General features: G+C 34.1%; 1 protein-coding gene across 21 annotated transcripts in view; it reads left to right on the top strand.

Annotated features, from left to right (window-relative positions):
• The window catches only part of LOC134546323 (bromodomain-containing protein 3-like), a 363,730-nt gene that overhangs the window by 324,999 nt on the left and 15,447 nt on the right, over nucleotides 1–23,284 (top strand). For 19 of the 21 annotated variants that reach the window (XM_063389071.1, XM_063389068.1, XM_063389079.1 and 16 more), the window contains 3 exons: nucleotides 4,629–4,726; nucleotides 10,943–11,110; nucleotides 11,625–11,752. In XM_063389071.1, the coding sequence (XP_063245141.1) occupies nucleotides 4,629–4,726; nucleotides 10,943–11,110; nucleotides 11,625–11,752 (394 nt within the window). The remainder of the gene's footprint in view (nucleotides 1–4,628; nucleotides 4,727–10,942; nucleotides 11,111–11,624; nucleotides 11,753–23,284) is intronic. The other 2 variants (XM_063389069.1, XM_063389073.1) reach the window with 1 other exon arrangement.

The raw sequence follows: 23,284 nt of genomic DNA, 5'->3' as shown, positions 1-23,284 counted from the left end.
GAGTCCTCAGGTTCCAACGAACCTTGAAACATTGCAGCCAACCATTTGATGCCTGGAAATTGTGTATCCCCATTCTTAATGCCTCATATTTGGCCTTCTCTTGAAGGAAAGATCCTGAGATAGGTATGCTAGCTGCTCGACATTCCATTACAAAGTCAAATAATTTCCTATCAAGATCATCGTTTTTACAGTGTCTGTCTTTTTCTCTCTGCACCAAGTACAAGTCCCTTTCAAGATCACTTCGCTGCGAAAGTATTGTTGACAAGGTAGAGTTCGGAATTGAAAATTTTTTTGCAACATCTGTTTTTCTTTCGCCCAGATCTACTGCATGAAGAATTTCCAGCTTTGTTGAAAGAGAAATAGCTTTTCTCTTTTTCTTGTCCATAGTTTCAAAAAAAATTCCATGTATGTACTGATGATTGCACTTAACCCTCGTATGTGGTTAGAACCTGACGCAATCGAATGTCCAATTGTTTCTTACGAACAATTGTGTACAATTGTACTGAAAAAAAAATTGATTAGGATGCCTAAAACAATAAAATCCAACACACATATACAGGAAAACCCGTTATTTGCACTTTTTATGGGGACAAAGTAAAAAAGTGTAAAAAGCGGGAAATTGTAAATAAAGGGAAAAGTAAGAAATACTTTAAAGTTAGTTAAAATACAGTCGCATTCTGCAGCGTTCAGAACAAATACGGGCTACATTATACATACGCATTGCACCACAGTAAAAAAAAATTTAAAAAAGGGCAGCAAATTGATGGAAATTTACCGTCAATAGCGCGCTGTGCGCGGAGAAAGGTCATTGTACTCGATCAGCTGTTGTTACGGCGCGACGTAGCCACCGGCTGGCTCTCTCTGTTCTCTGAGTTGCGCATGCGCAGTATAACTCACTCAATGCTCCTCCCAGACTCGTGACCTTCCATCAGCAGCCAGCCAATAGATGCGAGCTTAGCGGAAAAAAATATAAGCTCCACCTCCCGTGTACCAGTTTTGGTTAGTACTAATACCAATTTATTGGTATACGCACCAGTTTTCTCGCTGCCGTGACATGTTCAAGTTTACGTTCATCTTGATGTCTTGATACCAATAATTAATTATTTACGATCCCCAGAAATAAATTGTTAGTTTAAAAAATCTGCGGCAACTGTACAATACTTCCGAAATTATTAAATACGTATAAAACAGTTACCAAGACTCCGCTCATTTTATCTTGTGAAGTTTGTCTCGTACCAGTATTTCGGCTAAGTTGTGACATAAATACAGTATCAGAACTTACCAGGTCATCTTTGTTTCGGCTGCTTCTTTGGCGACGTACTGCTCTCTTCTGTGTAGTGTGGATAGTTCTATGATGCAGAGCAAGATGGCAGTCCACAATTGTTTATGTTACGTTAATATTTCAGCAGAACTCAAGTATTTCACTGCAAAATGGTGTGTATTTTGTACAGTTCCATTTATTTCGTTAATTCGTAATAGAGGAGTTCTGTAAAATCACACGTTATAATTATTTTGTTACAAGAGGGTAAAAACACATGTACAGTAGAACCCTGTTATAATGAATCTGAAGGGAGTAGTTTATATGTTCACTATAGAGGGGAAACTTTATATCTGGGAAAACTTTTATATTGGCAATACATACTCAAGATTATGCTTTTAACTACACATAGGCCTAAGCCAAGAAAAGAACGAATTAAAATACTCAAAGCAACAGTTTTATGAGCAAATGCAGATATTTTTAATACACTACACATGTACAAACTTTCTATTAATGGTTCTTCGACATCGGCGTATTTTCCTTTTTTCAGGCATTTAATACTCTGTGACGTATTCGCAGCTTGAGAAAGAAGATTGTTCTGCTTGTTTAATATTGTATTTAATGTGGATGTTGCAATTCCCAGTTCCTTTGATATTAACACGTGCGGGACAGTGGGGTTGGAGTCTACCTTTTTAACAATGTCCAGTTTATCTCGCACAGATAATGCCTTACGTTTTTTAACGCGTTTTTCACCCATTATTATGTACGTATTTCTTATTGAAGCACATTTGCAGCTTAATAACACGAAATTTTTTTTACCGTCAAAAGTAAATAAACGAAAAATAACGAGTCTGGCGCATCAAAGATCACTACGTATCATTTAGTATCGCAGTTGCTAAAGCTGGAACGAAAATTTCTTACTTTCTATGGAAAAAATTAGTCCACAGAGTTCTATCTAGTGGTAGTCTTACGAACCTTACTCGATCAAAATGTCCGAAACGTGAACTATAAAAATGAGACGAAAAATTTTGAATTTTTTGCTATAATGTACATACGTATTTGTGTGGCGGTAATTTATGTTTAATTTTGATAACTTATTAAACGTACACGCGTTCGCCCATTCTTTAACTATGCAGGGAAAACTATTTTTTATTTTCACCAAACTGAGCACCATTTCTGGCTACACGTAGCCTACCGAGGCCACTCGATTACGACTTGTTTATAATATGAACAGTGGACAATCGAGTAGCATATTGCGGAGAAAAACGTTAATGTGATCCAGAATAGACGTTTTATGAAAATACTTGTAATTATATGAAAATATTTGAGATAAATGTGCATTATGTCGGCAAAATTTGTTCGTGGTACACGGGAAAACGTATCAACATTGACAAAAGTTGTGCGCTATATCCAATAAATTAATACATAACCTCACATCATTTTGCCGGGACCGAGACGGAAATTCACAATAAACGGGAATTCATTATAGGCGGGTTCACTATAAACGGGTTCTACTGTATTTGTATAGGATTTTGGCGGGACCAAGACGTGATTTCGTTGTAAACAGGATTTCGCTATACAGGTGTTCGTAAGGAACAGGTTTTACTGTATTAGTATATTATTATATATAGTATATTTATTAGTATCACATTTGCAACATATTTTTAATACTAGTTTGAAAACTCTAGTTTTCCCTAATAAATGGAAAATAGCCAAGGTAAATAAATTTCTCAAATCATTTGCCAATTTCTTTATTTAATGGCTCTCCAAAATTTTTGAGAAAATACTTTTTTTACTTTCAAATAATAATAAATTTTCGTGTAATCAACATGTTTTCAGAAGGAGAATGTGGACAGCTACCAACTTAATTACCTTTCTTAATCCTATATGTTTTGAAGTCACCAATAGAAGATAAGTTGATAGTTGCTACTTCGACATAGCCAAGGCCTTTGATACAGTTAATCATTCTTTATTACTTTGTGAATTATCAAATTTTGGTTTGTGCAGTAATATTGTTGATTGGTTTTCAAGTTACCTTTAAAAAAAAAATTAAAAAACAGTTTTTCATCTCGGTAACAATCACTAAATCACTATGAACATCATGTTTAATGCTTGTACTGGTGTTCCTCAGAGAGGTACTTTATCAACTCTCATGTTTTATATATTTGTAAATGATTTTCATCCAGGTTCTACGTCATTCTGTTGGAGTACTTTTTGCCGATCTAAATATATACAGGAAAATTTCAACATCTAATGATTGCTTCTTATTACAAAAGTGAATAATTGGTGCAAAAAAAATTGGTTACACTAAATAAAGATTAAACTAAAATAATATCCTTGCGAGGAAATACCAACCAGTTCAATTCAACTGTCTGTAAGAAAACACTTTAGACTTCAGTAGTTCCTCCCTTCAACTACATTTTTTCCCATCCACAGATTTTCAAGCCAACTGACCCTATGACAATAATAATTCCATTATTCTGAAGAGTTGGGTTTTGCAAGTCAAAGGGTCCTTTCATTATTTCATGGATACATCTAGCCTTTTTTGTTTAAGAAGTATTAAAAATATCTTCCCTGAAAATAATTAATTTTTTGTAAGTGGAATTATTTTTTTATATAAATTAACATGTCACTTGGTTTGTTATATGTTATATTTAACTAAAGAAACTTATTTTTTACTCAAGAATCCCTCCTATTTCACCCAAGATTTGACATCCCCCACACAAAAATTTTAAAACTTGCTACTGAAAAGAAATTTCTGGGACTCTATTTATACATATGTATAATACAAACAACACACGCACATAAATAATACACAAAAGAAATACTCTTTAAACAGACATCTGTTTAAGTCGAAGATAAATTGTTCTTTTAGGATCTTTGCATTAAAATAAAAGAGTTCAAGGTGGTCTTTTATTATTCCTGTTTAAAAAAAAAAAACGGATAAGGTTCCAGACAATTTATTACATATTCAATGTAGCACGTAGCTCGATTAACCAAACAAAATAATTCAAGTCCTTTTGTTTTCATTTTATGTAGAGCCTGGCCCTGACCAGCAGGCGTAAAGTGAGCTATTTTCCTTACTTTACTTTATTGTTTTCTGTGAGCTAGACAGAATTCATTTGTATTTTGTGTGATACATCACCTGTGTCTTTTAATTTTTTTTTTTTCGTGTACTGTTTATGTAGATTCAAAATAATAAATCACATGTTCAACTGAACATGATTTATGAGTGAAATTCATCATTCTCATTATTTGGGTTTATATGGTAGGTTGGCTGTTAACTTATTTGCTAATGGTTTGTGACTTTTTATGAGTTATTTTTAGGGAAGACTTTTTTTTTCATATTTGTATTTTTACCTTTTTTTAGGTTTGCTGAACAACTCTGTTTCGACAGACAAGAAGGTGTCTGCAAACGACCTAGCAAAAAATTCTTCAAATTTCACTTCCTCTTCCTTCAAGTCAAAGGTGAGTTCAATTTAACCCTAACAATGTTTGCATGATGTTAACAGGTTCCTAACTTCTGGATTAAGGCCAATTCTTTAAAAATGCCAATTTATTCTCAATATTTTGGCATGCCTAGTTGTTTGTATCCACGTTCAAGGGTGATCAACTAAAGGCCTGGTGTTTTGGCACAGTAATTTAGATAGGGCCGTTCGTAGCAAGTTGTAATAAGCCATGATTGGAAGCTGGTGTAGCCACTCAACTTGTGTATGCTTATTTGATGCAGCAGCATTTACTGTTGTTTTAGATTGGACTGAACGTGTACATGATATCTACAGGTCACCTAAGTCATGAATGGCACAAAAAAAGTAACATAATGAAAGACTGGTCAAAAAAGTCAAGAAACAGTGTAGAAATAAAACAGTATTGGTGCTGGAAGTCAGGAAACTTTTAATTTTTTACTTGAATTTTGTTTTTTGATGCCTTATTTTAGTTTACAGTATGAATATAAATACTTAGACAGTGTCCACTTAAATCTTGATGAAAATATTTTTTAAAAGGGTTGTAGCTTTATATCTTAAAAATTGGCATGTTCCTGCGAATAGTATATCTATTTTACATTCTGTTAAATTTGACTTATTATGTATCAAAATGATATAAATTATATAAAAAGGTAGTTATAAAATTTAATTCAAAGGTCCTGAAAAGTGTCCTGAAATTATTTTTCCAGGTATTTGTATACGTTATGTATAGAACTTTGTTGGGTAATGTGAAAACAAGTACATACTGTAGTTTGTGAATCTCCATCTGTTGGTACTATCTGGTTTGGCATGTTCGTTAGTTGGCACCAATCGAGCCGCTTGCATTCAGATTTGTTCAGGTGGATTTCAGATGTTGATCTTGTAATAAGTCATATCACTGCGCCGCCTGCTTTTCAAGTTTGCTCAAAGTTCATTGTTACTGTCATTTTTCATTTCAACACAGTGCTTCGTGTTTCATAGTAAGGTACATTACAAGCTTCACATTTTCACTTTTGGTATTCCCATTCAAACTACCGTGTTTTATCGCATAATCTTCGCACGCGCATAATCGTCGCAACCATATTTTAGGCTGTCAAAATGGGATAAAAAAACTTCTCGCGTAAACGTTGCATGATGTTTTTGGTCCCGCTAGTAGATGCCGAGTGCTTTGTGTAGGTATCTTCCTTATAAAACTATGTATTTTAAAGTATAAATTGAATATTTATTCGGTCATTACCACTTACTTAATAAATTAACGGAAAAATATGAAGTTTTTTGACGTGTAAATTTTCTTATAAAGACGTTTTTAAACGTTATTTCCTTTATCTGATCGTCTGCGTCGCCGCGGTGTAGGTATAATCTAAAATTTAATTTTGGTCATTACCACTTATTTATTTAATTAACGGAAATACAAAGTTGTCTGACGTGTAAATTTTCTTTTAAAGACGTTTTTAAACGTTTTTTTCCTTTATCTGATCGTCTGCGTTACCGCGGCGTACCGCTTATAAAAATGTAGCCAGCGCATCATTCATGTTTGGTTATGTTGCTTCTCATATAGAGCGCGCGCACGTAGTCGAATATCGATATCTCGCCGAGTGCATACAACGCGCGCTCTCTGTCAGGTGCCGAGTTAACTACATTTGATAGCCCGCATTCTTTCGTGGCAAGTGTGTACTACGACATGTTAGTTCACGTCAGATTCAAGTGGCTTGCGTTCGCGTTAGAGTTTTGGTTTTTCTATTTAAAGTTGAAGAAAGTTTTTTGTTTAAGGAATTATTAATATAGATTGTTTGGTGTGCTCTTGTATAATCCACCTTTTTTTATATTAAACGTACTTTCCATGAACGGGTTTTGTTTTAATGAATAACTTTACCTAAAAAAAAAATTTTTTTCGCATAATCTTTGCAGCCCTTCTTTTCAAACTTTATTTTAGAATAAAATATGTGACGATTGTACGAGAAAACACGGTATATGGATGTTCAATAATCTGGCAAAATCCCGAATCCAGCATGTCTGTATTCCCAAACTGCCCAGATTCAAGTTTTTCACTGTATACAATGATTCTACTTAAGGCTCTATATCACACACTTAGTTGGATATTTCATTTTCCCATAACTACTCTTATTTAAAGGTAATTCCTGTAAATCTATCACAGAAGTTGTCTTTAGTTTGTTGTTGGGTTAGTATTGTATCAACAGATATTTGTCAAACTTTTTTTCAAGCTGAAAAAGGTCACTGAAGTGATTACATTAGAACCTCGATGATACGTTCCCGTTTCGTGCATTTGTCCGCGTCATACACTGATTAATTTTAGTCCCGCCGAAAGTACTATATTTACAATAGTTTACTTTCCCGGAACATGCACTATTAAAATCATTAATTTCCCGTTTCATACATTTTTATGAAGCGGAAAAGACCCAAAATTTACAAATGTTTTTTATATTCCTTCTCACAAATTACGTTCTAATGCTTTTATTTTGAAAAACGTCTATTGTTTACCTTTGCAAACCTAAGAAAATAACTTTATCGCTCCATAGATATGGATAGTATCAGAAAGACTGTGCACTTCGCTAGTAGCATCTATGGCCAGCACCAAAGAAAGACTAGTGGCGATAGCCGTTGTTTGTTCTTGTTTTCTTATGATTGGATTGTTTTGTATTCTACGTATCTAAGGTTAAAATTTTATTGAGAATTGTTTTGTTGCATAAAGTTGTTTGTAAAAACGCTTTATCGGCAATGAAGTCTAGTAGCAGGAAACGAAAACCGCTTACATTTGAGCAAAAGATGGATATCTTAAAAGAGTTGGATGCCCATGTTGGTACACGTGTGTCGTTGGCAAATAAACTTGGGATGCCGGTGTCGATGATTCACACGATCGCGAAAATGCAAGCGTCTATTGAAGACGTTGCACAAAGAACTGGACCAATGGCAAAAAAAATTATGGCCATCAAAACATTGCTGTTTGAAAAACTTGACGATTTGGTGAAAGAATGGTTTATCAACGTACGCGCGGCAGGTCTTCCCACGGATGGTAAACTACTGCAAGAAAAAGCATTCCATGTAGCTTCCTGCCTAGGTATCCAGAATTTCACTGCTTCAAACGGCTGGATTGATTGTTTTAAAAAACGACATAACATTGTTTACAACACTGTATGTGGGTAGAGTAGAAGTGTTATCCTGACACTGTGGAACACTGAAAAGAGAAGCTACCGTCTCTTGTGTGAGTAGAAACCTCGCAATATCTTTAATGCGGACAAAACTGGACTTTTTTTTAATGTTTTGCCAAATAAAACCTTGAGTTTCCATGGTGAAAGTTGTCATGGTGGGAAGCTTAATAAAGCAGCAGCTGACTGTTTTTCTGTTCACCAACTCTGATGGTAGTGAGAAGTTACCGCCTGTTGTTGTAATTCAGATACTACCCAAGGTGAATCAGTATGTTGATGCTGTGAAAAAGGATCCAAAATTGACTCCAAAATGTAAGAGTTTCAATACTGTTAAAGATAATCTGATAATTTGTAAGCTTACATTTTTCCAGGCTCTAGCAAGTGAAGTAGAGCTTTTTTTGACAAAATTTCAGTCTGATAGTCCAATGGCCACATTTTTGTATGAATCACTTAAACGTATACTGGGAGCTCTGATGTCAAGATTTGTCAAGGCAGAAGTAATGAATGCTGCTAGCTCTGTAACAAGTGTAGACATCTCAAAATCCAAAAAACTTGTTACTGGAAACGAGGTGAATTTGGGATTCGCTACAATGGAAGCCTTGTGAAAAATCAAGAAAAAAGTAAGAGAAATTGATATCCTGAAGTTCCGTCAAGAATATAGAACTTGTCTGCAGGTTTTATGTAAAAAAAACTGTTCGAGAGGTCTCCATTGAATTATATACTTACGAAGGGTATATCATGCTTGGATCCTGAAATAGCTTTGCAGTCAAATGTTAGAGATAAGAGATTAACATCCACATTGCAGCACTTGGTACAATAAAGGCATATGACAAGGATGGAAGCTGACGCAGTTCAACGCCAATTTGTGTATATTACAGGAACTGAAGTTTTTAAAGAAGAAATGAAGAATTTTTCTAGAGAGCAAGATAAATTGGATGAATTATGGGTTAGAGTTCTTTCCAGTTGTAAAAGTAATAAAAAAGAACTTGAAAGGTTTGTGAAAAGAATTCTCATTCTTTCTCATGGAAATGCGAGACTTGAGAGAGGATTTTCAGTAAATAAGGAATGTATCATAGAAAACCAAAAAGAGGAATCTTTAATAGCACAGAGGCAGATATACGATGCAGTTGTGGCACTTGGTGGTGTCAAAAATGTTACCACAACGAAACCCATCATACATGCTGCACGAAATGCAAGATCCCGTTATCAAGATTACTTAGAAAAAAGAAAAGAACAAGAAAGGGCTCAAGAATGTGCTGAAAAAGAAAAAAAAAGAAGAATTGCAGTAGAAATTAAAGAATTAGAAAAGAAAAGACAAGCACTTATCAAAAATGCAAAGAAAGAAACTGCACTTCTAGAAGAGGAAATAGTCTTTAAAATATTGCAAGTAATATTTCAAAGCAAATGTTTGTAGTGTTGGTGAAAGATGTTTTGTTTATTTATTTTGTAAAATATGCATAACATCTCTTGGGTAGGTTTATAAGTACTTTTATCTTCTAATTAGACACTAGTTAAAACATTCAATCCATTTCAGCGTGATTGACTGCAATAATACATTTAGGTGAGTAAATACCTAATCTAATAAATTTTTCATTCTCACTGAGTTTTGTATGTAGATTAAAAAAAAATGGGATGGAAAGATTTGTATCTTGTATCGAAGCTGATCCCTGTATCCTTATAGCATGATCCCATACATATTTATCCTGTAGCACGTGATGCTTGCTGTTTTAATTTAATATGTTGAAAGATCCTGGACATAATCAAATCTAGTGGTATAACAATGTATAATGATCGTAAGATGAATACAAGATAGATTTTCCCTTTTGTTCAACTCACGATCATTATACATTGTTACACCACAAGTTTTGATTATGTTCAGGGTCTTTTGGCGTACTTAATTAAAACAATAAGCATCAAGTGCTACGGATTAAATTTTCACATCGATCAAGATCGAGAAATGTACATGAATATGCAATACAAAACAATTACCATCTATTGAAGACTTGCAGTATTTAAAAAAAAGTGCAGATTAATTTTTAAAACTTGAAGTAGCCTAAATGCAAAATCAGAGTCAGGGAAAATTAAGACCAGGTCAGGGAAAACCTGTAAAAGTCAGGGAATTTTATTAGAGAATGTGTGTGGCCACCCTGTCTTAGCATTTACTATAAATAACATAATAAATTGTAAATTAAACTATTTATCAAGTGGAAAAGGCAGTAAACTGGGTTGCTACAGTGTTAGCAAGTACTGTTGTTTTCTTCTGATAAAAATCAAATGCCTCATGCCCTGGTTCTTAAGTTAATATCTAGGAGTGTGCGAATCCTACGAAACCGTTCAGTTCTATTCTGATTTAAATCCATGTCAACTATTTTAAATGGTATTCAGATTCATATTCTTGCTTTCTAGGATATTAAAAGTAGGCAAAACAGCTGATTTTGCTATGAGTATAACCATATCTGGCACTCCAATAAAATTAAACATTTCTTGTTTGGGTTTTTAATATTTCACTAAGTAATCAAAATTACAAAGATAAAAGATGTATTTCTTTTGTGTTTCTTTATACAGTGCAAAGAGCAATGTATGACATTTGTATAATGCATCAATGCTATCAATTAGTGCTGTAATAGATTTAAAAAATGCATTCCTGATATGAAAATATTTACTTTTTATGATATGTTTGCTGGGTTACAAATTTGTAATATGCTCATGACAGTCTTGATGGTGTAGATTTTCATTGTTTTGAAACGTAAACAGTTGGATTTTTTGTTTGGGGCAATGTAATTCCATGGACAGTTTTAACATAGGTTTAAATGTAAAATAAACAACACCTAAGGAGAAAACTTTAGGAAATTTTACCTAAGTATTCTTGGGTTTTGTGCAGTAATCTGTGTTGCTAACCTAGCTGTATGCCATAATTTATAGGAATTTAAATTTACGAATTCTCTAGGAACTGAAAATTTCTAGTATCTGCACATCTGTAATAATATCTGTCCTGAGTAGCCAGGTTTAAGTGACATACTTATTGTTTGGTTTTCTGTTATGTTTTCTTTCCTTAGCAGTTGCCACCTGTTGAGCCAAACATCAAGAATGCCAGCTCGTGGTCGTCTCTGGGCCAGGCATCTTCTCCCCATAACTCGTCTGTGTCGACATCTGCAAACCTCAAGTCATCGGCCATGGATAGCTTTCAAGCATTCAAGAAGCAGGCTAAAGAGAAAATGGACAGGGTAATGCATCTGAGTTAATCTACTTAAAAAAAAAAGTTGCATAGCTGTAGGCATTGAGTAAATCCTAACAAAATATAATATAAAAACAGGGTGTCCACATTCTGGAAAGTCAGAGATTTTACTTGAAATCCTAGAAAAGTCATGGAAATTATCTAGTGATTAAAATTTAATGGAAAAATATCATTTTCCAGTCTGCTGTCACCCAGAATGTTAAAGCATTTTCTTTGTTCAGATGGTATACCATTTTCAAGGATCTGTTTGAATAAAGAAAGTGGAGACAGAACTAGCTCAGCTATGGGGATGGTAGAGGCTGTATTTTCTTTATTTCAGAAAAGTGTATTATAGGTAAATTAATATTTCATGTCCCAGCATTCAGCATGAACAGTTTAGTGCATGTCATTTTTTGAAGTTAAAATGTAGACTTAATAAAGTTTGCAGTTATTAGTTTGTAAATATGTATGAGTATTAATGTAATTAATTATTAATAAAAATTTGGTACCTTCTTATGTTACAGCAAAAAGCTCTTATTGAGCAACAAGAGTTGAGACGTCATATGAAAGAACAACAAGAGCGGGAACGAATAAGGTTGGAGAATGAGAGGCGTAGAGAGAAAGAGGAAGAGGATGCACTGGAGAAAGCTAGGTTAGTGTCGGTGAATTCTTCAATTTTTAGGCTCTTTTTCACGTTGAATCTATGTTTAACTAAAGTTCTTTTTTTCTGTTTGTCACTGCAGTAGCCAACCGTCATGGCCAGCAAGGTCAGTAAATTGTCAAAAGTTGGTTTCTTATTTTCTGGGTTCAAACCCCTTGCCAATAATATTTATGTTTGTGATTTTATTTTTATTTGGTATGAAGTTTTAGTAGAACAAAAACACTCTCTTAAGAAAATAATGGGAAAACCAATCAATAAAAGGGTGGCCAAAACATGTGATTTTCATGGGTTAAATAGTTTTGATGTTCGTAAAATGTACACTAGCAAAGTCTACAGGGAATTACATGGAGGGAAACAGTTAAACATTAGTGAAACCTCACTGATACAAACGTAAAGAAATCTAAGATAATATATACCTACTTTGTAAAAATGATATACAGTAGAATGTCAGTACTAAGTACTTACAGAGACCCCAAGTTTTTGTACTTACCTAGTACTGAAAGTACTTAGTACTGAAACATACATACATATCATCTTTACAAAGAGAAAAAAATATATTAAAAAAATAGCAATATTATAAGATACATTATTTTTTGGCCAACATCTGACTTCAGTTTAAACATTGGTGTGTATGTACCTATAACTTAAGTTTAGTTATTTTTTAAAAAATCATTAATTTCAGTATGTTTTTAAGCTTGAATGATGCTCTGTTGAACAAAATGTTCTATCTGATAGAAAGATTTCCTGATCCCTTCTGGAACCTTTTCGTGTTTAGAGATAAATTTGTTCAGTTTTTCTAAGCTCTGAATAGCTTCTGTAGCTGTCACAGGCGGCTCCTCAGTCAGAATCATCATCTGATTCGACTTTTGATGACTGTGTTTGAATGACTTCACTAACGATGTCTCTGTCAGTCAACCCTGGTGTTGTTTTTGTTTCATTATCCACAGAGACATAGTCTGTGAATGAAACAACATCACACTGCATAGAGGTTGACACTTCAAGCCATACTTCAGGGTCAATGTCATTGCTTTCGCATGTTTGTGCTGTAGTATGGCTTGCATCCTGGTCTGATGAAGTTGCAGTGAGCTCGTCAGTGTTACAGTTCACAATGCCAGACTTTCTCTAGCAGTTGGCAATAGTTTCTGGCTGAACATTCCACCATCCACCAGTAATAATCTCAATTGCCTGACGAACATTGATGTTGGTGGGCACTTTCAACCTAATGTTGATGAGCAACCTCTCAACAAGATGTTTTCAAAAATGTACTTTGGCATTCTGAATTATGCCTTCGTCAAGGGCCTGTAACTGAGATGTGCAGTTCGGTGGCAGAAACATCAGTTTCATGTTTTCCAGTCGAAGATCAACTGTGTGTGTGTGTGTGTGTGTGTGTGTGTGTGCGCGCTGCAAAGTTGTCTTCTAACAAAATAATTTTTCTTCTCTCTTTCTTCATGTCCTTATCGGTAGACACCCCGAAAAATGGTGAAGCGCGAAATTCACAAAATAACGCGAAAATTTGATACTTTAAAAGAATTTTGTGACTTTCCTTTGATTTCGACATAGTTGCGAAATTTACGAATTTTCACACGAAAATCGCGCTTTTTCGCACAAAATAATGTCCTTATGTCCAAAGTTCTATTTATTTACGCCATCATAAACATAGGCGTGAAATAAACATAGACTGAAAGACTAGTGCCGTGATATTATCTTCGTTTTGAAACGTTACTAAAATCCACGTATTTTTATTACTTGTTTACAAGGAGTAAATATTGCCATCGCAAATGAAAACAAAATGTAACAAATTTCAACAATCGATATGTGCGCACTACCAACATAACAAAATTGACTGTCCACATTTTTAGTGTTTTTTTTTTTTTTAATAATGGTCGTTTCTGCCGCAAGGCACACTGGTGTCGATTTTTCTAACCTAATTTAATCGCATGGAGCTAAGATGGCAGTCGTTTTTACATGCACATATCTATGAGTGTTTACAAATACCGTCCACATTTTGTAAGTTTTGTGAATTGTGATACAATTGAATTTATGGCTAAGATGCCGAAAACTTCGACAATGTTTGATCGCGAAGGAGAGATGAAATCGGATGGGTTTTATATTTTTAATCAGCGAGACAAAATTATGATGTGCAAGTTCTGCAACGTGCGGGTTGATTGGACACACAAAGACACGTGCATAAAGCATGTGGCAAATGACACACACAAAACAAAACAAAAAAGACAATTATTTTTTCAAGCAAATTCTACCGTGTCTAAAGAAATCTCGATAGGCGACAGCGTGAATAAAGCAAACAAGCTTGAAAGTGCAGAAAATAAGAATTTGTGTCTGATTTTGTTAATATGATGCTGTAAGTTAACATTCCTTTGGAAAAAGCTGATCATCCAGCTATGAGGGAATGGTTTAACACCCATGTTGAAGGTTAGCCTTATTTATTTAGAAATGTTTTCCCCCTCTAATAAAAGTTCATAAGCATATGTAGGCCTACAATTTTATCGATTAACTTACCTTTAGGCCCAACTTACCTTTACTTCAAATAAATATGCAAGTACCTCAGATTAACAAACACACAAATAGGATGGATTGCATTGTGAAATGGTGAGCACACCACAAGATATTATTGACTGATTGATTGATGGTTTGACTCTGTAATCCAGCAGTAATCTTGAAAAGGTTAGGTTAGGTTAGGCTAAGAATTGTTTCGAGTAAATTAGCCCATTAATATTTTCAGCGATAACCTTATAAATGCTACCTATTTATAAGTATATTGTAAGTTATGTATACATTTTAAGTGCAGGGGATTTGCCATCAGCCAACACTTTTAGAGAAACTTATGTCCCAAAAATTGGCTACGCAAATAAGGAAACGGTATGGCACGCTGTAGAAGACAAACAGATTGTATTCTTGTGTGATGAAACGACAGACAAAGTGGGCCGATGTAAGGCAGAGTCTGCTACTTTGTAGTGCCTATGAAAGATACTATGGTAACTGTTGTGTTACACATTTGTGTACCAACCAAACTTGCCTGCAGAGGAGAATTTCTAGTATGTACAGTGAGATAGACTCTATAATTGAATTTGGATATTGAAATTCTGTGTATTGTAACTTAGGATTTTTAATGGAATATCTCGAATGTTTTTACTTTGTTAAGACGTGTTTAGTCTTTGTAAAGCCAGTGTTCTTTATTTACAACAATTTTTTTTTTTTTTTTTCAAAATGAGATATCACTTTGATGCTGTATAAAAAATACTGACTTACAAAACAGGTTTTAAAACTGCACCAAAGTACCATGTGAGAATAAGTATTTTCTTGAGATGAGTAGTACCTAGGTATCATATGTGAAGAATGAAATTAAAAAGTATAACAATGTTTAATCGAATGAATTATTTAACAAAGTTTTTACATTTTTCCTGTTTATGTAAAGAATTTTTTCACATACAAAATTTAACAGCTATTTATAATTGTAATTTTATGTACAATATAACATAATCGTAAACACTGCTTTCCTCATTTATATGTACCGCTATGATGTTTTTTTTACACCGCCAATGGCATAATTTTTGCACCATTTTTTGGGGTCTCTACCGATTGCTTTTTTTTGCGCCGCTTTTTTCATTTTTTTACACCGAAATGAGCCAGTTTTATTTACCATTTTCTGGGGTCCCTTCTTATCGGTTTTCATGAGCCAGTTTGAGAACAGTTCTCTTGTCATCCATGCACGGGTGTTGCTTGCATAATCATCAGGAATACAAGAAACTCCCTTCAAACACCTGGCAGACTTGTGTTTACCAATAATAAATGGCCTCAATTTTTTTGTTCCTGTGGCGTTGCAACAAAACAATACAGACAACCTTTCCTTTGCTTTTTTCCCTCCAGTGCATTTTTCACCCCTATATGCCATTGTCCTGTTCGGCAAAAGCTTGTAAAAAAATGCAGTTTCATCAGCATTGAAAATATTGTATACTGAGTATGATTTAAAAACACTCTCCAACTTTTCTTCTTTCCACTGTTTGCTGCCTCTGATCTGCATCTTTTGTCCTCCCCACAAACAACCTTCCATGATATACCATGTCGTTTCCGGAACCGGTGCAACCACCCCGAACTGGCTTGGAAGTCTTGAATGTCCATAAGCAATGCAAACTGTTTTGTTTTAGCTTGCAAAATTGGGCCAGAAACTGGATCATTATTTGATTGTACTTCCCTCAACCATTTATTCAAGGCATCTTCCAAACCTTGATCGCCAGAATGAAGCCTTTCGCGGTCACAAGCAAACAAAGATTCTTCATACAGTAGAACCCTGTTATAATGTTCCTGCATATAATGTTTTCCTGCTTATAATGTCATATTTTTAAGGTCCCAATATTTCCCCCATAAGGACAATGTATCTATTTCCTGCATATAACGTTCATAAATAGTGTAATTTCCTGCTTATAATGTTTGCTTTCTAACAGTCAATACATGGGGAAAAAATGTTTTAAAACCAAATTGTTCCAACACTTACGATAAAAAGTTTCCTTTATGTGTGTTTATGTTTACAATCACTGCCATACAATACATGAAGTTTGTTAAAATACAATTTTATGCAATATACTGAAGGTACACAATGTTTATAGTTATGTGTCAGTTGGCACCCTTAGTCAACTCTTCTCTTCCTTGCCATTCCAGTGGGTATTCAGATGCACGTACATAGTCCTACGATATTTAAGTTGCCAATCATTGAGTGAGGGCATAACTAAAAGTGTTTTCTGTTGCTTACAAATAATTTTTTTTTCTTCATTCATACGTAGGAATCCCAAAATTAAACATTTTCAGGTGGCGAAGGAGTAGACGTTTTCACTCTTAATGTTGTCGTCATGAATCGTGAGACAATTTTACAAAAAACGTGGCAGTGTATCTTTAAAGACGAACAAAATTGAATCAGGAAACAAGACGAAGTTGAAAAATTGTTGGCTTGTTTCAGAAAATTCATGTATCAAGTATACTATCTTTGGTTTTAACATTAAAGTTGTTTACATAGCTTGGTGAGTCCATTGGTACAAAGCTCGAACATTGTTAAGTGCTAAATTGAGATTTCCTGCTTAACACGTTTTCCTGCTTATGTTTTTTTCTTGTGCTCCCTTGAAAAACATTATAACAGGGTTCTACTGTACATCTTTTCAATCTTTGCCCGTTCATTTACAATGGTACTAACTGTTGTCGCCGCAATGCCATATGTCTTTGCAACTGCGACTTGCTTTTTCCCCTTGTCTAGTTCTCTGAGTATTTCCACTTTTTTCCTTAAGCGTGAATTGCTTTCGTTTCTTTTTATCTCCAGAATCACTCATTTTGTAGTACAAATGCAATGCAGTGTCTAAATAACGTAACCTGAAAATAAACTCAACAATAACAATAAACAATCCCGGCATAGACGTCAAACAGTATATTAGCGTAGCGTAACACTTTAGTCTAAATAATCAATACTTCTCTCAAACTTCCGTGTTTCGATGTATCCAATGGTGTTGTGTTGCTCACGTCGCATACTACGTACGGTATAATCCATGGTAGTGCGCGCAACTGTTTGTAACTTTGTTTTGAGGGTTTAGAGGTTAGATAATACGTTGTGGTGGTATTTGTGTATGTTTGTTCTACAACATTAATCATTTAGCTGGAAATTTATTTACCAGTTTAAGTAAATTTTGGTGTAGTAATGCCACGCTACTAGTAGAATTTATACGTTATAGTGAAAATATGATACTTTAAACTAGTGATGGGATTTTCGATACTTTGATACCTCGATAACTTCGATACTTGACGTTATCGAAAAGTATCGAGTATCGAAACTGTAAGTTCGATACGTTTTTTCTATACCGGAATGCTTGTTCATTTGTATTGAATTTAGTTTTGAGTCGCCATTGTACAAAATACAACTACAGAAAACCTCGATGATACGTTCCCGTTTCATACATTTTCCCGTGTCATACGCCGATTAATTTTGGTCCCGCCGAAAGTACTACTATATTTACAATGGTTTACTTTCCCAGAACATACACTTATAAAATCATTAATTTCCCGTTTCATACGTTTTTACGAAGCGGAAAAGTCCTAAAATTCACAAATTTTTTTTGTTATATTCCTCCTGATAGATTACGTTTTAATTAATGCTTTTATTTTGGAAAACGGTTCATTGTTTACCTTTGCAAACGTAAGAAAATAAATTATCGCACCATAGATATGGATAGTATCAGGAAGACTGTGCACTTCGCTAGTAGCATCTATGGCCAGCATCAAGCGAGACTAGTCGCGCAAACTGGCAATGATTATGAAAATGGTGCACGTGCTTTAACAAGGCACGGATCTCATATTTTGTGTATTCATTAATCTTTGAACTGAATATACCTGTTTGTTATTGTTTTCTTACGATCGGATTGTTTTGTATTTTACGTTTCTCAAGTTACAATTTTATTGAAAATTGTTCTGTTGCATAAAGTTGTTTGTAAAATGAAACAAACCAGCAAAAATTTCTGATTTTCTATTTACAATAGCCTAATTTTTTTATTTCTAATTTAGGCTTGGAGACTTCCCCCCCCCCCTCCCCTCTCCCCTCTCCAAGAAAGGACTTCAAACATTTTGTAAGGCCACTGTTTCTCATGTCAGCTTTACTTGATTATGGACTGTATTTTACATTTCTGGTGGTTTTATTATATGTATATATAATGATGAATTCATATCTTTCATTAATATAATGCAATTATTTACACATTTTGTATTTAAGTTTAATCTGACATAATGCTGGTATGATAGATTGAATTTATACAGTTTAAAACTAATTTATGTTATTTGTAATAATTGTTACTTAATGGGAAAATATTTTTCCCTGGAGTATCGAAAGTATCAAAGTATCGAAAGTATCGAACTGAAAAAAGAATACAGAATCGAGTATTGAAAGTGTGGTATCGTCCCACCTCTACTTTTAACTGAAACTGTTTTGCACGGTGAGATACGATTTTTGGAGGGAACTTAAAAAGTATACGTTAAAGTTAAATATACGTTATAATGAGGTACGTTGTACCGGTGTTTTACTGTACTTAGTAATCGTTCAGAAAACAAAAATTGACATTTTGTTACAAATGAAAGACTTCAGCATGTGATGTTATTTCATTCCAAACTTGTGGTTGGAATGTGGTTCACAGGGGTGGAACTGTTAAGGCTTTTCCTGATCCGGTGTTACTTTGGTGGGGAGGGGGGGGGGGGGAGTTACGAAGGGGAATATGTCCTACCTCGAAAAGGGCTGGGAGTGATGAAATTATCCCAAGAACAACTCAAGAATGAGAGACATAACATAACTGTCCAACTCTAATCTTGCCATACTTGAAGGTTTGGGAGCGAGTGTTGAGTCAACAGAACATAGGAAGTGGTATTGACTGCTGAATGCCTAAAGCAGCACGGGCCATGGAGATATCTGGTTCACTTACCATCCTGCCTGGCAGCATCTGCCAAGGAATACTGGCGAAATGCATGTTCGGTTTAATCACATTTTAATTTTTATGTTCCTAAGTTTTTATAACCACAATTATTCTTTTCTTAAAGATAAAAACATGCGTAAATAAGAGTAAGATATTATTTTCTAAATCTAGTCTGTGATCAAGAAAATAATTATATAATCCCTCCCTCCTGCTGTGGCTTGAGTCAAGCTGATGCGCTAAGAATAATCTTCTGTCACGCTGTGTTCCCGATTATCTATTTAATGATCATAAAAAGAGACTGCTAAATAACTAAAAATACGTGAATATTTGTGAAGGAATACAAAAATTTGTGTATACAAATCATTTACAAAGAAATTTGGTAGTTCAAAATTCTTGAAATATTTAACTTACACCGGGAAAAGTGAGGGAATTTGAAACAGGTCAGGGAAAACCTGGAAAAGTCAAGGAATTTTTTTGACATAAGTTTGTTTCAGCATTGGACTGGTTTTGTCAATGTTCATTTGTTATAAAAATGTGAGTTAGCTGTATCATTTTAAGAATTGAGTATGCACATTACCATATTCATCCAATAATCCACACATTTGTTGTGGTTTTTTTTGTGTGTGTGTGTTTAAAAGCATGGTGAGCGGCTTATTCAAAACTTGACAACGCTGCATAGCTAAAGTTCCTTCAATATCTAATGTTGGTTAACCTGCTGTTTGTTAAATGACAACAGACATCTTGCATGTGGTTTGAAAGTGCACATATTTGTGAAAAAATATGTTGCAATGATTACCAAAGGTTTGCAGTTGTGATTAGCTTCAGCTGCTTAAATCCCATAAAATGATAAAAATTGATGAGGAAATGGGAAATCATATTATGGGAAGAAATTTGGCGTATACGTGACTGGAAAGAAAAAATGTGTTTGTGGCCAAAATTTTAATGGCGCATCACTGCAGTAAAAAAAAATTTTTGGTCGTACGGTTGCCATTATTTTTCATTTATGATCTTTTTTCCTTCTCTCTCTTTAAAGTTAAACATATCATTCACAGTTAATCCATAAATAAAATATTTTTTACCTAATAACTGTATAGAGTGTATTTATAATTTTCGTAAAGAATTTTAGTGGAAGTGTTGAAACCTTTAACATTATTATTGCAGCAAGAATATAGCGTAAAAAAATAACTGGTAGATGTCTACAGTGGTCCCAAGAATGCTATATTATTTAAACAGGAAAGTTTTAAGGCTTGTTAACTTGTTATAATTTGGAATGATTATGGAATCTCAGAATTAATAAAAATAGAACTTTTAAATATGATTCTAAGGTCTATGTTTATGTTTGGTGTGAGACTTATTCTAATAATCTATTTTTGGTTATAGTTATATATCGGAGGTGTGAGGCTTATTGAAGTAATTCTAAAGAAGAGCCACTTTTCTCTAAAAAATTAATTAGAAACTCCAAATAGAATTCTTTTACTTCTTTATGTGTTTTACAATCTTACTTTAAGAGGGTGTTGTGATACAAGTGGTAAGGTTAGGTTACATATTACAAATACTGTGATATTGTGAAAATGATCAGGTTAGCTACGTTAAAAATCCTGAGATATTGTTGGAACTATTGGTTAGGAATTACCAATATAATGTAGCTTACTTACACTAACCAAACATCTTTACTATTTTATAGTGTTTTTAATGAAGAGAACTAACAGTTAACATAATTTAAAAGTTAATGTTAAGTAGTTAACCTAGCCTAAAGAACCATCCACACTATTAATTGGAAAATGTGTCAGGAAGTAAAAAAGAAGTATTATGGAACTTTTATCATAATTTTTGCGGTAATGTGACTCTCCTTTAAATTTTATGTGTCTTAATTGTCTGCTACAATTCATTTGGGTTACTTACATAATCTCATAATGTTTTTACTCTCAATGAGTTTTGTACATGGATAATAAACAACTAGAAATACATTTTAACATATATTTTAATTGCTCTATTTTGAATAAAATTAAGTTCAATCTTTGTGTACTCATTTGTCTGTTGAATACTTGCAGTTATAAAAGAAAATGCTGATTAATTTTTAAAAGTGAAGCATTTAACAGTGCAAAATAAGGGTCAGGGAAAATTATAATCTGGTCATGGAAAACCTGGAAAAGTCAGGGAATGTCATTTAAGGTTTTGTGTGGCCACCCTGTTACAACAAACCTCATTTCCCACTGTTAAATAGTGTTAAATAATTTTTTCTTAAATACACAAGTCACAATTTTTTCAGACCTCTACATGCCATGTATCATCATTATGATTTTGTTTGTGTTTACATAGGTTAATGTAAACAAAATGATTATGATGTAAGTGTATTCTCTACTGTTTCTCAAAATGGGGTACAAATATCCTTTTCCAATTGAAATAATTAATTTTTCCTGTGCATGATTAAAAAGTAATAAACGTACAAAGTACACGTCTTATTATTTATCGTTCACTTAGCTGAAATTGATGCACGTGAAGTGAAAAAAAAAGGTATAGCAAGTGACGAATAAGCTCTGACAAAATACCATAGCTACCATAAATGGCCTTATACATATGCAAGTTAAATGTTTCAGTACAATAATCTCCGATGCAGTACCATAGTTACCGTAAATGGCATGATACATATTGGACAAGTTAGTTGTTACGGCACTGCTCGACGTTCAGAGCATCCATATAAACCTAAACCCAAATTAGGTGTTCGAAACAAATGCTGTGGTTGCTCAGAATGCATTTGGGCATTTAATGGGGTAAGATTTATGATAGTAAACAAAAACTTATTCTGTTAAATGTAGTGCTTTTTTAAACGAGAAAATCTAATCACCCCAAAAATATTATACTAGGGATTTTAAGGTTAATGGCATGGGAAACTTTTGGTGCCATATTAGTCTGATGTTTGAGGTGAGAAAATGTCTTAAGCCGTGTCATCTTAAACAGGTTTTACTGAAGTATTAATGTAGTAGCATTTGTCTAAGTGCATAAACAATGGTTTGATTTTTTTTTTTTTTTTCAGTTAAAATAAGTTACTTTTGCATACAAATTAACAATGTTTAAGGGCCTGACATTTTTATGGCAGATGGTTTGATAGTTTTTTTCCCCCTCTCACATTAATATTTCATCCCCCCCCCTCCTTTCCAAATCCCATGATAAACATGTAAATAGCTAGATATTTAATTGGTAAACTATTGTTACCCAATACTGTATCTCCATTATGGTAGCACTGTTTCAGGGTGGCCACAGACCGGGAAAACTGGGAAAAGTCAGGGATTTTAGAAATGGTCAGGGAAAATCCTGAGAGGTCAGGGAAAATTTTCTCTTCTACCGTGCATGATTAACTTTGAATATGCCATGTTATGTTAGAATGTGTACAGTAAACCAGTTCTTACATGCTGTTCTCGTTCGACAGTACGAAAACAATGGCTTGCTTGCAACATGAATAACTATCGTAGATCTATTTTTACATGGTAAATGTCACACACCAGTACCATAATAATTTGGTGTGTATGGTTTTTATGCTCGCGGTGTTGCCAACAAATGTAATGCGTACCGGTAAACCAGTTCGTATGTGCTGTTCTCGTTCGACAGTACGAAAACAATGGCTTGCGTGCAACATGAATAACTATCGTAGATCTCTTTTTACATGCTAAATATCGCACACCAGTACCATAATAATTTGGCGTGTATGTTTTTTCTGCTCTCGGTTTTGCCAACAAATGTACTTGTTTTTGAGCACGTTCTAAGAAATCTACAAAATCAAATGGCTACTTTGTTTGGAAGCATATTTTCAGTTCTTATTTTCGCTTATATAATGCATATTATTTCGTAGGGATTTTTCTAAAATAAAAGGTTTAATAATTGACGTGTTAAAACATTGCAATGAAAATCAAAAGGAAATGAAAAGCAGGTGGTTGGGTTAATTTAAACATTATTTCTTTCGGTTTCGGCTGGGATCGCCATATTGGCTTATTTGCCTTTATGTACACTTGTAAAGTACCTATTGCTTGTGTTGCGGAAATTATTACGACGGAGTTATAGGGGTAGTGTTCGTTAG

The sequence above is a fragment of the Bacillus rossius genome, chromosome 1 (assembly GCF_032445375.1).
Source record: "Bacillus rossius redtenbacheri isolate Brsri chromosome 1, Brsri_v3, whole genome shotgun sequence".
Classification (NCBI taxonomy): Eukaryota; Metazoa; Arthropoda; class Insecta; order Phasmatodea; family Bacillidae; genus Bacillus; species Bacillus rossius.
Note: the sequence above shows the minus strand (reverse complement) of the source record. Positions and strands in the feature narration are given on the sequence as shown.